Below are 16,055 nucleotides of genomic sequence, written 5' to 3'. Positions count from 1 at the left end.
TCCCATGATGGCCACGCCCGTGCTCAGGTGTGTCTAGTAAGTTCACTCTTCCTCCCCAAATCCAACTCATCCTCAAGACCCAGCCTCTAGCTCAGGAAGTGTTATCATGCTTCTTTCTCTGAACTTGTGTTTCAGATGCAGCCCCTGGCTTGCGGATGAGAATTCAACTGTTTACCAATTATTTTGTTTTTCCAAAAGGCACTAAATTTCTTGAGTGGCTGTGCAGGAGACTTCATTTGAAAACCACAGGGACCCCAGTACAGTGCCAAACACCTTCTTTATTTCCTAAAAAAATTTAACTTATATTTTAAACACCCAGAGAAGTATAACTGACATCTACACCCAGATTTAACATATATTATCATTTTGTTATATTGGCTTCAGAATTAATTTTTTAAAAGAAATGAAATGTTTTAGATATGGCTAAAGCTCCCACTGTTTCATTTTTTACTTCCTTTTCCAGAAATACCTGTGGACTTGAAGTGGACGTGTAGTCTTTCCATAAATATTTTGTAGTTTGACCACATTTGCATGTTTCTGTAACAATATGCAGTCCTGTTTTCTGTGTTTACAAATTCACATAAACAATGTCACACTTGGGATATCCTTTTGCAACTTTCTTTTGTCACTACAGTTAATATTTTCAGGATTTAGTCCTACCAATACATGTATAGTTTGGTTTTTATTTCAGTTTCTGTAGAGTGCCACATTATTTGATACACTACAATTCATTTGTTGTAAAAATACACGATATAATTTTGATGAAAAAAAGAGAAAAAATGAAATAAAATTCATATAATAGTCCACCATTTTGAGGTAATCACTGTTGGAATTCTGTTTTTTTCCCTAACGTAGATAAGTGTATCTAAATACACTTGCATGGCTAAGATAGCCGGTGGAGAGCTGAGTATTGGGAATTATCTGATTCTGTAGGAGTGCTGCACCTTTATACTGCCAAGCAATTTCACAACTCTGTAGGCACAGAAGATAACATGTAGAAAATCGATTGTAGCAGAAATAGTTTTTTCTACAGACACAAGTGCAATTTGTCTGGTTGATATGCAGTTGCTTTGTGCCCTATGGAAAATATAGCCTCAAACATTACGTTGTACTGCTCTAGAGGATATGAATCAGTTTTTGCATCTGTTAGCATGTTGACTGCAGTATTCATGACTGTCTGGTAGATGAGTATGTTTGTGTGTGTATATCTGTTCTTCGAATTGCCATTGAATTTGTCTTAACATTTTATTGGTTTCTTCATTAATTAATGAATGTCTTTGACATGCATTCATTTACATTTGTCTGACAGTCATTATTTACCTCATCTTAAAATGATGTATATGTGTAGATACATATACAGACATGTACACACGTGTGTACACACACATATGCACACACGTGTTCACACACATGAGGGTTGAAATAAGTTGAGATTTTTTAGGGGGAGATTCTCACATTCTGAGGCTGACTTTGTATTTGTGGGTCTGAAGCTTTTTTTTTTTTGTATTGAATAAGGCAAAATTTGGGGGATGAGAAAAACTGGAAAAACCAAGAGGTTAAACTATATAATTTACATCGGAAAAGATCTACCTTTAGAAGAAAATGATATGAAAGGTGGCAGGAGGAGCAAAGAAAAGACAGATGGAATTTTGAAGGAAGAAGAGGGGGGGTTGGGCCAGCAATAAAGAAGCCTTTTAGGAAGTTAACTAAGTCTTGTGTGATGTCATTCCACGTCCTCTGCTGTCCCTTGAAGAGACTTCAGCAAAAATGGACTTACTTTTCAAGGCCTTTCGATTTGTTTTATATATCTTTAGATGAAATATAATGTTGATAGTGGACTCAAGGAAATCCATTTATAGTTGGGTTACATGTATCTCTATGTACATACGTATCAATCATTTCATTTCTATATGATCTCTCTATATGTAAACCATCTAGAAATAAATAACATATATGGAAATCATCAGGCTATCTGTCTATCCATCCATCCATCTGTTTATTCAATGCTTTTTAAAATGGAATGCCTACTATACTTTCCAGACACTATTCCAGGGATGACAGGGAACAAAGCAAACTGAGTTTCTGCTCTTATGACTCTTAGATTCTGGTGCAGAAGACAGACAAAAAACACAAACAAATAAATAATGGTATATATTAAAGAATGATCAGTTCTATGGAGAAAATTGAGTGGACAGAGAGAGAGGTGAGGGCATTTTAGAGAGTTTTCAAACAGCAGAGTGAAGAACGGCAGGGCCATGTGGATGTATGAGGGAAGGGGCAGCAGGGGGAAAACCATGGAGCCAAGGATAGGCTTGGCTTGTTCAGGGAACAGCAAGGAGGGTAGGGAGGTGATGGGTAGATCCTGCAGGGCCTTATGTGCTTTGGGGGAGAGGACTTCTGTTTTTATTTCAAGTCAATAGAAAGCCATTGAAGGGTCTTAGTTAAGGGATTGCCGTAATTTGTCATTCTTTAATAGGCTAATGTATATTTATATCATTCATTTAGATATGGCATGTATGATGCATAATATATGTCACATGTTTACAATTTTATCATATATTAGTAAGAGATGTACATATCTACCAACTGGATATTGTTAGGGGCTGAACTGTGTCCCCACCCCCACCCCTCCTAAATTCATATGTTCAAGTCCTGAATCCAGTACTTCCGAATGTGACTCTATTTGAAGATAGGGCCTTTAAAGGGGTGACTAAGTTAAAATAAGGCTGTTAGGGTGGGTTCTCACCTAATCTGACTGGTGTCCTTATAAGAAGAGGAAACTAGGATACACAGAGGTACACCAGGGATGTGTGTGTATAGAGAAAAGACCCTGTGAAGACACAACGATAAGGCACCCATTTGTAAGCTGAGAAGAGAGGCCTCAGAACCACCCCTGCCGACACCATGACCTTGAACTTCCAGTCTCTAGAACTGTGAAACAATAAATTTCTCTTGTTTAAGCCACCCACTCTGGTATTTTGTTATGACAGTCCTAGCAAACTAACGCAGATTATCTATTATCTATCTGTCTATCTGTCTGTCTATCTATCTATCTAGTCGATAATATTATAAATATATTTCCATGTCAGTAAGTTTTCACTATTCTTTGTGGCTGCTGAGAATTCCACATGGCAAAGAGGCCATATATAGCGAGTAGTTAAGAGTCTAGGGGCAAGACCTGGGGTTCTGGGTTTCAGCTTTGCCACTTAGCTGTGCAGTTTCTCTTATCAGGCCTCTCTGGCCTCACTTCATGGGTCAGAAGCAGGAGAGTCACTTCTGTTTCTCTAAGTTAATGGCAACTTCTGTTGTCAGAATGAAACACTGATAGGTGGTTGGAAAACCAGAAGGTGGTATATTTGCCTGTGCTTATGCTTAGAAATTGTTTATTTTTAAGCTGAAATATTCTGTCATAAGAGCAAATCACATGCTCTTAGGAAAGAGGAAAGGGCCTGTAGAGGTTTCCAAGGCTGGTCTCCCTGGTTGGCCTTGTGGGTTTGTTCTGTGAGATGGTTTATTGGCCGGGGGTGGGGGTTGGGGTGGAGGGAGAGGGTGTGTCACATCTCCAATTACCTACACAGTCCCAGTTCACACCTGATGTAACTTAATAGCACCCCCTTTCAAACTTAAAATGGAAATAAATTTCAAGGTTGCTGTAGACTAGCAGTTCTCAACTGAGGGTGATTCTGTCCCATCAGGGGACATCAGGCAATGTCTGGAGGCATTTTTGGTTGTCACAACTGGGGTATTGAAGAGCCTAAGGACAGAGAAATGTCATTCTGGGAGCTTGTCACACACCCACCAATGGATTCTTTCCTCTCATTAGTAATGTTAAGGCTTCAGCCTAAATGTGGATTTATTCGACGAGCACTTGCACTTGTTATTGTTCTCCATGTACGGTGTCCATAGGGAAAGAATTCATGGTTCCTGCCCTGAAAGGAATCACAGTGCAGTGAAGAAGACAGGATGATAAGGCAGGTTCAGGATGCTGGGGGTGGTGGTGGGGGTGGCACAGAGGAGGGAGGGCCTGACCTGGGTGCTGTGAGGGAAGTGGGCAGTCCTGTGAGGAATCACAGACTAGGTGAAAGTTGAGCTGTGTTAAAAGAACAGTCAAAGTTCACCCAGCGAAGTGATGGTTGGCATTCCCAGCAGAGGAACAGCTAATGCAAATGCTCGGAGGTGAGATGCAGGGCCCATTAGGGTGTGATAAATAGTCTGCTGCTGGGCATGGCTATGCCAGGTACTCCTCAGAGGGCATGGAATCACACTGAGATGTCTATAACTTATTTAAACGATTCAGCTCAGATAGTTGTTGGAGGCTGAGCTGTGTCCTCCTGAATCCATGTGTTGAAATCCTGGCCCCCAGCACCCTGACACGTGACCAAGGAACAAGCTGGGCTGAAGATGTAATTTGTTTAGTCTGCACTGTGAAGTCTTGCACACTCTCTACAAATTGTGAGTTACAGATGAACATGGTGACGATATAATTTTGAAATTTTGTGGTCGGAAGTTGGCTTTCCTCCTCCACCTGGTCCCTTCTCAAATGGAGGTAGATTCTAGTTCTTAATCTTCTTGGGGGAGGAGAGAAAGTGACAGGAACTAATTGTCTCATGAGGTTTTGTCAGATTAGAAAGTGGTTTGTTGTCTGTGTTTTATTGTCTTTCCTTTGGGATTGTTGGTGAATAGTACAGACAACAGTACCCATGTTTACGTGATTGGATTTCAAGACCCTATGTATCATGCTATAGCAGTTTTAGCTATATGGCAGTTAGAGTAAATGTATTCTTGCCAAATTTAAACATCAGAGGTTTTCATGCAAATAACCTAATTTTTGGTTTCTTTTGAAAAAAATCAGAGAGTCTCGGCAGTGACAAAATTGTCACAGGGGCCCTGGCTGGTGTGGCTCAGTGGATTGAGCACCGGCCTGTGAACCAAAAAGTCACCAGTTCAATTCCCAATCAGGGCACATGCCTGGGTTGCAGGCCAGGTCCCCAGTAGAGGGTGTGTGAGAGGCAACCACACATTGATGTTTCCCTCCCTCTCTTTCTCCTTCCTTTCTTCTCTCTCTGAGAATAAATAAATAAAATGTTAAAAAAAACCCCAAAATAGTCACAGAGATGTAAAGCCCAGCACACGCAATATAGTCAATAATATTGTAATAACTATGTTTGGTCATGTGGATACTAGACTTCTAGGAGGGATCACTTCGTAAGTTATATAAATGTCTAACCGTTATGCTGTACACCTAAAACTAATGTAATCCTGAATGTCAATTGTAATTGAAAAAAGAATAAAAGAAAAAAGTGACTAGACAATGTGACACAAATAAAGGTGAATTCATTTCTTGCCTCTCCCTCAAATAAAATCAGAGAGGCTGGTAATACTGGAACAATAATAGTAAAAATCTACTCCTTGTGTACAGGCTGTCGCAGGTGCACTCTTGCTTTCTTTACGTGCTGATAGATTCTACCGCAAGCAGCTGAGACTGTCTGCCTGGAAGCTTTCCCCAAGTGAATGTTTGACCTGCAGCCAGGGTATACTGGAAGGGTCTGAAAGTTAACTCCCCAGACGGGCCCTCATCTGGTGATGAAAATCAGAGCAGGGGGATGAATGGCCCAGTTCTCTCTCCTTGAGTGGACTAACTCAGTGGGACTGAGCCCTGGTTACCACTGGCAGTAACCTGTTCACAAACACATTCGAACAACGCCTGTGCCGACTGCCTTTTCTTCCCTCACTTCCTCTCTCCCCAGCTGGGGTGGTTAATTTTATGTGTCACCGCAGCAAGGCCGTGGCACCCAGATATTTGGTCAAACACCAGTCTGGATGTTGCTGTGAAGGTATTTTTTGGATGAGATTAACATTTATTTATTTGTATCTTTTAAAAAAATAATTTTTTACTTGAATTTTTATAGTGATAGCTTGTTTATTTTTAAATTAAATTTACTGGGGTAACATTGGCTGTTAATAAGATTATATAGGTTCCAACTGTACATTTCTGTGGTACGTGAGTGCATTGCATTGTGTGCCCATCACCCAAAGTCAAATCACCTTCCATCACCATATATTTGACCCCCTTTACTTTTTACTACCCCTGCCCTTCCTTCTGGTAACCACCATACTGTTGTGTGTGTCTATAACTTTCAGGTTTATGTCCCACATATGAGTGAAATCATATGGTTCTTAGCTTTTTCTGACTGACTTACTTTGCTTAGCATGCTATTCTCAAGGTCCATCCATGGATGATGAAGATGCGGTACATACATACAATGGAATACTACTCAGCCATTTGCAGCAGCATGGATGGGCCTTGAGAAGAACATCTAAATAGTTAGACTTTGAGTAAAGCAGATCATCCTCCATCACGTGGGTGGGTCTCATCCAATTAGATGAAATTCTTAAGCAAAAGACTGACCCCCCCTGAGGAAGAGGAAATCCTGTCTCCAGACGGTCTGTGGACTTGAGCTACGTCCTCAGCTCTTCCCTGGCTACATTTTAGACTGGCCAGCCTCCACCATCACATGAGCCAATTCCTTGCAACCTGTCTCTGTCTCTCTTCACACACACATTCGATTGGTTCTGTTTCTCCAAGGAACCCTAAGACACTTATTGCTGCTTCCTGGGATCACCTCCTGAACAAACTCTTTACACTGGAACCCCTTACAGTTGTCCTAGAAACTTATTCTGGGTGAACCCAAGTGAGACACGAACAGAACAGCACCCAAATTTCAAAGAAGTCTCTTCCATGCTGAAGAATAGAAAGCTTCCATTTGGGAAGATGTCTTTTTTTTTTTAAGGAAAAATCTCAAAAGACACAATCTTAGCGTAACAAAGCTATCAGGTAGGAGCCTGTTGGGGATGTTTCCTCATGACTCACATAGTGATACTGCTGTGTGTGGTCTTAGGGATTCTGAATGCAGCCACCACATGTACCTTGTATGTTTCCCTGGATGATGTCGTTGCAATCGATGTCCAGTGAGTTCATTTGGATGTTGAAGTTGAAGATCTTTCTTTCCTTGGAGCAATTGTCTGTAACAACTCGACTTTCAATAGCTGGTGAGAAAAGCATTGGGCAAGTTTGCCGTTGTTATAACTTTTAAAAATGTGCACAGCAACACAAATGGGCCACGTTTACTGAATGTGTAAGCGGTGCCAGGCACTGGGCTAAGAGCTTTATACCTTGTCATCTTCTGGCAGCCTCATATAACCCCATGAGGGGCCATTATTCAGATGAGGAAACTGTAGTTAAGAAATTAGGGGTCTTGTAAGTCATGGAAGAATTGCAACGAAGAAACAAGCTCATGAAAATATTTACTTTAAAAAGAAGATGGCTGCATGAGTTGGAAATTGGTGATGGATGAAGCAGGGTGTTAATTATGTCCCTTTTTGTATATGTTTAAAAAGTTAAACAAGGCAAGTAACAGAATAACAAAGAATGATACCATTATAGGAATATAAAAAAAGAATGCTACTTAAATAAAATTTTGTAATAACAGATGGAAAATAAAATAATTAAAATTGTAGTTATCAGCCCTGGATCTAAGTACATTATAGGCACTACTAATACCCCATTTTATAGATGAGGAGACTGAAGCCCACTGAGGAAAGGGCACGAGTTACTGATTAGCCAATTAGAACCTGGCAAAATCAGGGAAGGTGAGAGTTACCTGTAATTTGGAAAATGGTTTAATTTAGAATGAAAGTGTCCAGATTCCAATTTCCCAAGATGGTTAGGCACTAGATTTAATTCTATCTTTTTAATTCATTTTTATTATTATTACTTTTTTAGAGCATATTTTATCAGACAGCTTGGTAAAACGAGGATAGTTAGGCACACACCAATCAATCCTTTGGTTTCCCCGAGCTGAATAAAAGCATAGCAAACATTTCTGGAGGGCAAAATAGTGATATGTATCAAAAGTCCAAAATGTTTTTTCTTCTTGACCTAACAACTCCCCCTTTACGAATTTATCCTAAGAAAATGCCTAACAAATACACACAGATAATTTTTAGTGGTCTTTATCACAGGGTTGTTTGGCAAAACCCCACATTTCCCAGAACAGGAAAATAAATTATGCACTCGCTCTCATACAATGCAAACCTGTAAGTCACTTGAAGACAGTAACGTAGGTAATGACGCTGAGCAGAGTTCACATGGAAAGACGTTAGTGAGACAAGGAGTGATGAAGCAGGTTGTGCAATGGTATGTAAAAGGTCACACACACAACAAACATGTGTCTCTTCATCAAACAGGTGCCTCACTAGGCACAGGACTGGAAGACAGGGTGGTGGGCTGGTCGGGTTGGTCTAAATATAGTTCTGTTGATGTTTTTCCTACTTAAAAAATTAATACTTGATTTTGCTATGGCATTTTATTTGGTTTTTTAAATGAAAATTGTATATTTAAGGTGTACAATATAATTTTACACGCATATACCTGCAATGATGACCATGGTCAAGCTAACCAATGTCATCTCACATGTTCATGTAACATGTATGACAAGTGCAATAAAAGGGTCTTCATCTTTTAAAAACCCTCGCTGGAGGCCGCGTTCATTGATTTTAGAGAGAGAGGAAGGGGGAGGAGAGAGACATCAACGTGAGAGAGAAATATTGATTGATTGACTCCCAAATGCACCCCGACCAGGACTGAACCCGAAATCCAGGTATGTGCCCTGACTGGAATCGAACCCATAACACTTTGGTATATGGGACGACACCCCAATCATGTGAGCCACCTTTTGTTCAGGTGAGCAAAAGGATTTTCATTTTTTAAATATGTAGTAATATGTTTCTTCTAACATGTGCCATTAGGTTATGCAGGCACTAGATTTAAAATATAGTTTTAAGCCCAAATCCTGGAATCAGGATTGGAAACCACTGATAATCTTTTTTTTTTTTTTTTTAACAGCTCTGTGGTGGTGCAATTGATTGTACATCAACATGTACAATTGATGAGTCTTACTGGTGTATTCACCTATACAACCACCACCACAATCAAGGTAGTGAGCATTTTCATGACCCCAAGTTTCCCAAATTTTCACTCTTCCACCCACCTCTCCCTGTCGCTATAGATTAATTTGCATTTCCATGCATTTTATATAAATAGACTCATGCAGTGTATTTATATATATTTCTAATTGCTTAATCCAGACCCCAGCTAGGAATCAGCACCCCCACCCCCGCCCTGTGGGTCTCAGGCCTTATTGTCTCCTTACCCACAGCACTGTTTTGAGCTTTCTGGATTTCTTGGTCTGGGGTTTTCAAGGCAGTTTTTAGAACAGTCGATTCCACCATCTGCAGGATAGATGTGACATTGGATGCGATTTCTCTCTTTTCCCCCTTTCTCCATAGAGTCTTGTTGGTGAGCAGTGACTCCAAATCTTCAACAATCCGTTGTAGCTTTAAAGATATTAATCATCATCATCATCATCATCATCATCATTATCATCATCACCTGCTCTTCTAGGCCCCCACAATCCTGAGGAACAGTAGAAAGCACAAGAAAGCAGGCTCTGGAGCCAGAGGACCCGGTTCGAATCCTGACTCTACATTCACTGGCTGTGCGACCTTGGGACACTCAATCACTCTGTGCCTTAGTTTTCCTACCTAACAAGGGAACAGTAAAAGGATCCAATAAAGTTTTTGGCAAGATTAAATGAGTTAAGAGATGTTGCATATCTGTGCCTGGTAAATACAGGATAAGGGTTAATTATTGCTAACATCTTTTACCAATGGTGAAGGGGTAAGTTTGCTAGAAATAGACCAGCAGTTCTCAACCTGGGCAATTCTGACCCCCAATGGGGACATTTGGTAAAGTCTGGAGACATTTATGATTGTCATCTTTGAGGGGTGCTCGCGGTATCCAGTGGGTGGAGGCCAGAGATGTTGTTCCACATCCTCTAATGCACGGGACAACCCCACAGCAAAGAATGGCCCAGTCTTGAGTATTGTAACACGGTAATACTATATAAAGAGAAACTCTGAGGCAGACATAGCTCAGGAGGCACTCTAATTTGCCTTTTTACTTTTGTTTTTACAATTATGTTTATTGGGGTGACACTGGTAGGTGAAATTGTATGTTTCAAGTGTACAATTCTATGATACATCATCTGTATATTGCGTTGTGTGCTCACCCCTCACAATCAAACCTCCTTCCATCACCATAATACTCAACTTCCTTTGCCCTTTACTACCCCCTCACCCTGCTTTTTAAAATCAAGACATTTGTCTATGAAGGATAGCAAGAGATGGACCAGTGGGTGGAGAAGAATAAGGGCCAAGGGGAAGCTCTAAAAATTGAAAGAAGAGTAGAGGACTCCTGGGCACGGACAATGGGGGCTGATTGACTATGGGGGTGGGGGGATGGGGCAGGGGAGAGCAAGGGCAGGGGGAAAGGCGGGGCAGCTGTAACTGAACAATAAAAAAAGTGAAACATAATTGAGTTAAAGGACTATTTTTATGCTGATCCCCAAATCCTTGTACTCAAGTGTGATCCTTGGACCAGCTGTGTTAGTCTCACCTGGGAGCATGATAGAAATGCAGACTCTTGGTGTACTTAATCCCCACCTGCACTTTAACAAGCTCCCCAGGGGGTTTGTGCATCTTTGTAAGTACCAGACATTAAGTCTCATCAGGATAGGGACTTTGTTTTGTTCACAGCTGTTTCTCAGCACCTAAAATAGTCCTTGGCAAATAGTAGGTGCTCAGTAAGTATTCATGTAGTGGGTAAATGAATGGCCTGAAGAGGAAAATGCTATCATGCCAAAGAACTTGAAGCAGGGTGATACTTAAGGGTGAGAGGAACATTTATAACTGGGGCTCTCATAAACCTTTTTTTTTAATAAAAGATTTTATTTATTCTTAGATCGAGGGTAAAGGAAGGAGAAAGACAGGCAGAAAAACCTCAATGTGTGGTTGCCTCTTGTGCACCCCCTACTGGGGACCTGGCCCACAACCCAGGAATGTGCTGTGACTGGGAATTGAACCCACAACTCTTTGGTTTGTAGGCTGGCGCTCAATCCACTGAGCCACACCAGCCAGGTCATAAACCTTCTTAATGTCTTGTTCTTTCAGTCTGAATCTTCATGGAAATGCTGAGCTGCTCTCCCTCTTTGCCTGATGCAGAAGATCTCTCTCTCTCCTTGAAATCACAGCTGAAATCTTCTTGGTTTGAACCTGTTTATACAGAGTAGGCACCAAAGTATTGGCCCTTCAGAATTGCCATTGTAGTATCTGACCCGGTACAATGACTTTGCACCTGCCTTTTTCTGGCTAAGCTATTTTTTTTTTTAATTGAGGTGAAATGCACACAACATCAAATCCACCCCTTTAAAGTGTACAATTCAGTGGCAACTTAGTACACTCACCATGTTGTGCAACCACCACCTCTGTCTAGTTCCCAAACATTTTCATCACCTGAAATATCTGCTTTCTATTTCTGTGGATTAGTCTATTCTAGACATTTTATATAAGTGGAAGCATACATTTTATGATCTTTTGTGCTTTGTTTCTTTCAGCATGTTTTCAAGGTTCATCCACATTATAACATGTGTTAGAAGTTCATTCCTTTTTATGGCTGAATAACATTCCACTGTGTGGATGGACGATATTTGTTTATCCGTGCATCTGTTGGGGACATTTGGGTCGTCTCCACCTCTTGGCCATTGTGAATAGTGCTGCTGTGAACATGGTTGTGCAAATATGTACTTGAATACCTACTTTCAGTTCTCTTGGGTGTAGTCATAGAAGTGGAGTTTGCTGGGGCACATGGTAATTCTACATTTAGCTTTTTGAGGAACGTGGCAATAAATTTTATAATGAAATGTTCCTTTTAATTACATGATTATTCATTACTTCAATGAGCATTTGTTAAACTCCTAGTGAGGGCTGGGTCTTATTCCTGTCCTCAAGAAGCTCACAGTCTTGGGGGTGACAACCCACCGTGTCGATGTTGTTGGTCTGCTAGAAGTGACATGGATGACGTGGATGGAATGTGTCCTCTGGACCACTCACTGTGCTGAGTGCTCCACACAACATGATTTCATCTAAACTTCCCGTCTATCCAAGGAGGTGGGTGCCATTGTTACCGTCACTGTACAGGTGTGTAAAATCCACTCTTGGAGAGTGCGATGGCTCGCTTTACCTGTCAGCTTGACTAGGCTGTGGGGTGCACAGATATTCGGTGAAGCATATTCTAGTTGTTTTTGGATGAAATTAACATTCAAATGGGTAGACCGAGTAGAGTGGATGGCCCTCCCTCAGGTGGGTAGGCCTCATCCAGTCAGGTGGGGGCCTGAATAGAACAGGGAATCTCCTCCTGCCTGATCCCCCTTCCCAACTGCCTTGGGCTAGAACATTGGTTTTTGTTTTTGTTTTATCTTCAGACTCAAAATGAAACATCCATCAACTCTCCCTATATTTCAAGCCTTCAGGCCTTCTCTTCTCCCTGTTCTCAGGTCCCATCTCAGGATGGGACTAGCCCATCTGCTCTCCTGGGTCCCCAGTTTGCCAACTGCAGATCTTGGGACCTCTCAGCCTCTGTAATCACATGAGCCAACTTCTTAAAATAAGTCTCTTTATATTTTTATCTCCTATTGCTTCTGTTTCCCTGGAGAACTCTATCACGGAGAAGTTGTGTCTTTTGTTTATGTCACTTGCCACTGCAGTGCTAGGATTTGAACCCCTGTCTACACTTCTAACCTCCACAGCCTCCCACCACAAGAACGTGAGGAAGGGGATGTTAACTCAGATGGAGGTTGTTTAGGGAGGCTGACCAGGCGAATGTGACACCTAAATTGAGTCTTGAGCAAAGAAGAGTGGCAAGGAGCTATAGGAGACTGTTCTGCGTGGCGTGGGCCCAGCTCCCACTCAGAAAGGCCAGTGGGGAGCGAGGTCCACATGCGGGACCCACACCCATGGATAGGTTCTCCCGTGGGGAATCAGGACTGCATTGTACCTAGGCCGCTTTGAGACTTACTTTTTGCTAAAACTCCCTCACCCTGAATTGAGGCAGCAAATGTTTACTGCATATTTTTAAAGTAACTTCCTAAAATCTATGCCAAACCTTCCAAGGAGGAGTGTAACCAGTTCAACCACTTTTCTCTTTACATTTGCAAATATCCTTCCTTTTTTTAATGTAATTAGTAACACCCTCTCCTGTGTTTTCTGTAACCGCCTAAAGCGAACCTGTGCATAGTAAATAAGGATCATCCTCAATGTAATGTGCCCAGAAAAGCAATAAAAGCTGTCAAGGCAAGGGTCAGGGCACTCTCCTCCTGAGAGAGGGGTCGTGCTGTCCCTTTTCCTCCACAAGACCCAGTAGTCCGTGTGTATTTGTCTATTGCTGCCACCACACAGGATCCTGCTGGCCAGGATCCGCATCAGGGAGCCAACCAGGTTACGAACTGGGGAAAGCAGTTTCAGGTGGAGAGGACAGCGTGTACCTGGAGGCCTGGAGACTGGGTGGGCAAGGTGTGAACTGTACCGCTGCAGTAGAAAGGGCAGAGGTAGGAATGAGCCTGTTCTACTCAACTAGCCATTCTCACAGACATGGATTCTTTTTGTTAAAATTTGGAGTTGGTTTATAGACACTAAATGATCACTACCTAACAGGTACTTTCTTGGTATCTCTCTCTCTTTTAACTGTCCTGCAATATCCATTTCTCCATATTCCTTTCAGTAATTGAATGAATTCCTCAACTTTTATCTGGGCCATGTTGCCCAGCTACAGACCATATTGTTCCAACCTCCTTTGCAGTTAGGTTTGGCCATATGTGCAATTTCTGGGTTGTCTGATTGCCCTGGCTGGTGTGGCTCAGTGGACTGAGGGCTGGCCTGTGAACCATAGGGTCATTGGTTCGATTCCCAGTCAGGGCACATACCTGGGTTGCACGTGAGAGGCAACCACACACTGATGTTTCTCTTCCTCTCTTTCTCTCCCCCTCCTCCCCATCTCTAAAAATAAATAAAATCTTTTCAACTGCATGGGGAGATCAGTGTCCCTATGCTGTTCAAGGGTCAACTATAATATATTTATATATCATAGTTATATATAATATACATTATTTTACATTATAATATTTATGTTGTAGTTGACATACATTACATTGTAATTAACATACATTATATATTAAACTATATAGGGTCTGGCAGAAGTAACACCTGCTTGAGTGTGGTTGGTAGTGTAATATTATGGCAGTAATAATTTATAGTTTTAATTTGAACATTTCATCTAAAATGTCATATGGTGTGCTTGAGTGTGACATTGTTATGTTACAGAATTACATGCTTATGATTTTGTAATAAAAGATTTTGTAATAAAAGGGGCGTTATTTGTGCTGGACCCCTTTATATCATGTATGTGATGTATCAATATATAATATGTAGTACACATATAATATATAGTTCCGAACACCATTAGCTAGTTTGAGTTTTGTAAATATTTGTTACCGGGCTAGGTTCCAGGACTCAGCTTCCACTCACCTCTTTGTTGCCTTTGGTTGTGTTTGAGGAGGCGATCTCTGCAAAAGACATCATGGGAAGTTACTGCTGGAACTGAGAGGGAAAGGGTAGAGAGGTGGGCAGGTAAGGTGCATGTAACTTGAATCTCTAGAACACCTGAAGTCAAGCTAATTGTGCTCACTGATAAGCTTTTTTGCCTCTGGGCGGATCAGAGTCCAAATTCTTTGCTATGGTGTGGAGCAGTGTTCTTGGACTGGGTGTGATTCTACCCCCAAGGGACTCTGGCAATGGCTGGAGACATTTTTGGTGGTTACAGTGTGGGGCGGGGGATGTCACTGGCATCTGGGGGTGGAGGTCTAGGATGCTGCTTAATACTTCACAGTACACGGGATGGCTCTTCACCACAAAGAATTATCGGACTTGAAATGCCAATACTGCTGTGATGGAAGTATCCTAGCGTAGAGGAAGTAGAAAAATGTAAGCTGAAAATTCCTTAATTTGGTCTTGGCTGGACATTATAACTGAAATGGCTGAGGAAACAGAAAATTAAATCCCTCAGGTTTTTAAATTCAGTTTGTCTGGGAATTAGAATGAAAACAGGAATGTCTGTTTTGGTTATCTGCTGTTAATAGGTCCTTGTGTGTTGTTCATTATGCTTTGTGAGGACAGCCACCTGTTCTAGAAAGATGAGGGAAAGGTAGCAAATGTTACATACCTGTTTCCATCAAACTGGGGTTAAATCTATACCAAGTCTCTGTCTTGGTTTTCAGCTGAGTCTATTTGCTAAAAAGAGCAAAGAACTTTCTTGTAATATTGAAGCTTTTGTCTTAAAGTGCAAGAACTTGGAATATCACTGAGCCATATAAAAGAATGGAATCTTGCCATTTGTGACAACATGGATGGACATAGAGGGTATTTTCCTAAGTGGAATAAATCAGACAGAAAGATAAATCCCATATGATTTCACTTATATGTGGAATCTAAACAAACAAAAAAAAATGAACAGATAAAACAGAACCAAACTCATAGATATAGAGAACATACTGAAGGTTGCCAAATGGAGGGTGGGTTGTGTTGAGGGGCCAGGGTGAAAAAGGTGGAGGAATTAAAGAGTACATGTTGGCATTACAAAGTAGTCACAGGGATGTAAAGTACAGCATAGGGCATATAGTCAATAATGTTGTAATAACTGTGCATGGTCCAGGTGGGTACTAGACTTATCGGGGGGATGACTTTGTAAGTTATGTAAATGTCTGACCACTATGCTGTACACCTGAAACTAATATACTATTGTATGTCAACTGTAATTGAAAAATAAATTTAAAAAAGGAGTGCAAGATCTCTGTCTTACAATTCTGAGTTCAGAATGCGTCTGTCATTGGAAATTACATTTGTTGTAAAAAAAAAAAGTACTTTTGGCTGAATGCTGCATACTTTTTCATGGGTGCCTTTTTGGACCTACCAACCTCGGTGATAATTAATGCCAGGTAGACTCAGTCCACATAATAGAACTGTGAACAGCTCTTACAATTCGGAAAATAACCAAAGCCTTTCTCTTCCTTGTAAAATAGGGTGAGTTTAACAGATTAACATCAGAA

At 41.1% G+C, this 16,055-nt stretch overlaps 1 protein-coding gene across 3 annotated transcripts in view; it reads right to left on the bottom strand.

Annotated features, from left to right (window-relative positions):
* The window catches only part of LOC112301382 (adhesion G protein-coupled receptor E3-like), a 51,977-nt gene that overhangs the window by 19,788 nt on the left and 16,134 nt on the right, over positions 1-16,055 (bottom strand). For all 3 annotated transcript variants that reach the window (XM_024556831.3, XM_053910457.1, XM_053910458.1), the window contains exons 5-7: positions 14,479-14,516; positions 9,213-9,396; positions 6,928-7,047 (exon numbers count right to left, since the gene is read on the bottom strand). In XM_024556831.3, the coding sequence (XP_024412599.3) occupies positions 6,928-7,047; positions 9,213-9,396; positions 14,479-14,516 (342 nt within the window). The remainder of the gene's footprint in view (positions 1-6,927; positions 7,048-9,212; positions 9,397-14,478; positions 14,517-16,055) is intronic.

The sequence above is a fragment of the Desmodus rotundus genome, chromosome 9 (genome assembly GCF_022682495.2).
Source record: "Desmodus rotundus isolate HL8 chromosome 9, HLdesRot8A.1, whole genome shotgun sequence".
NCBI classification, from domain to species: Eukaryota; Metazoa; Chordata; class Mammalia; order Chiroptera; family Phyllostomidae; genus Desmodus; species Desmodus rotundus.
Note: the sequence above shows the minus strand (reverse complement) of the source record. Positions and strands in the feature narration are given on the sequence as shown.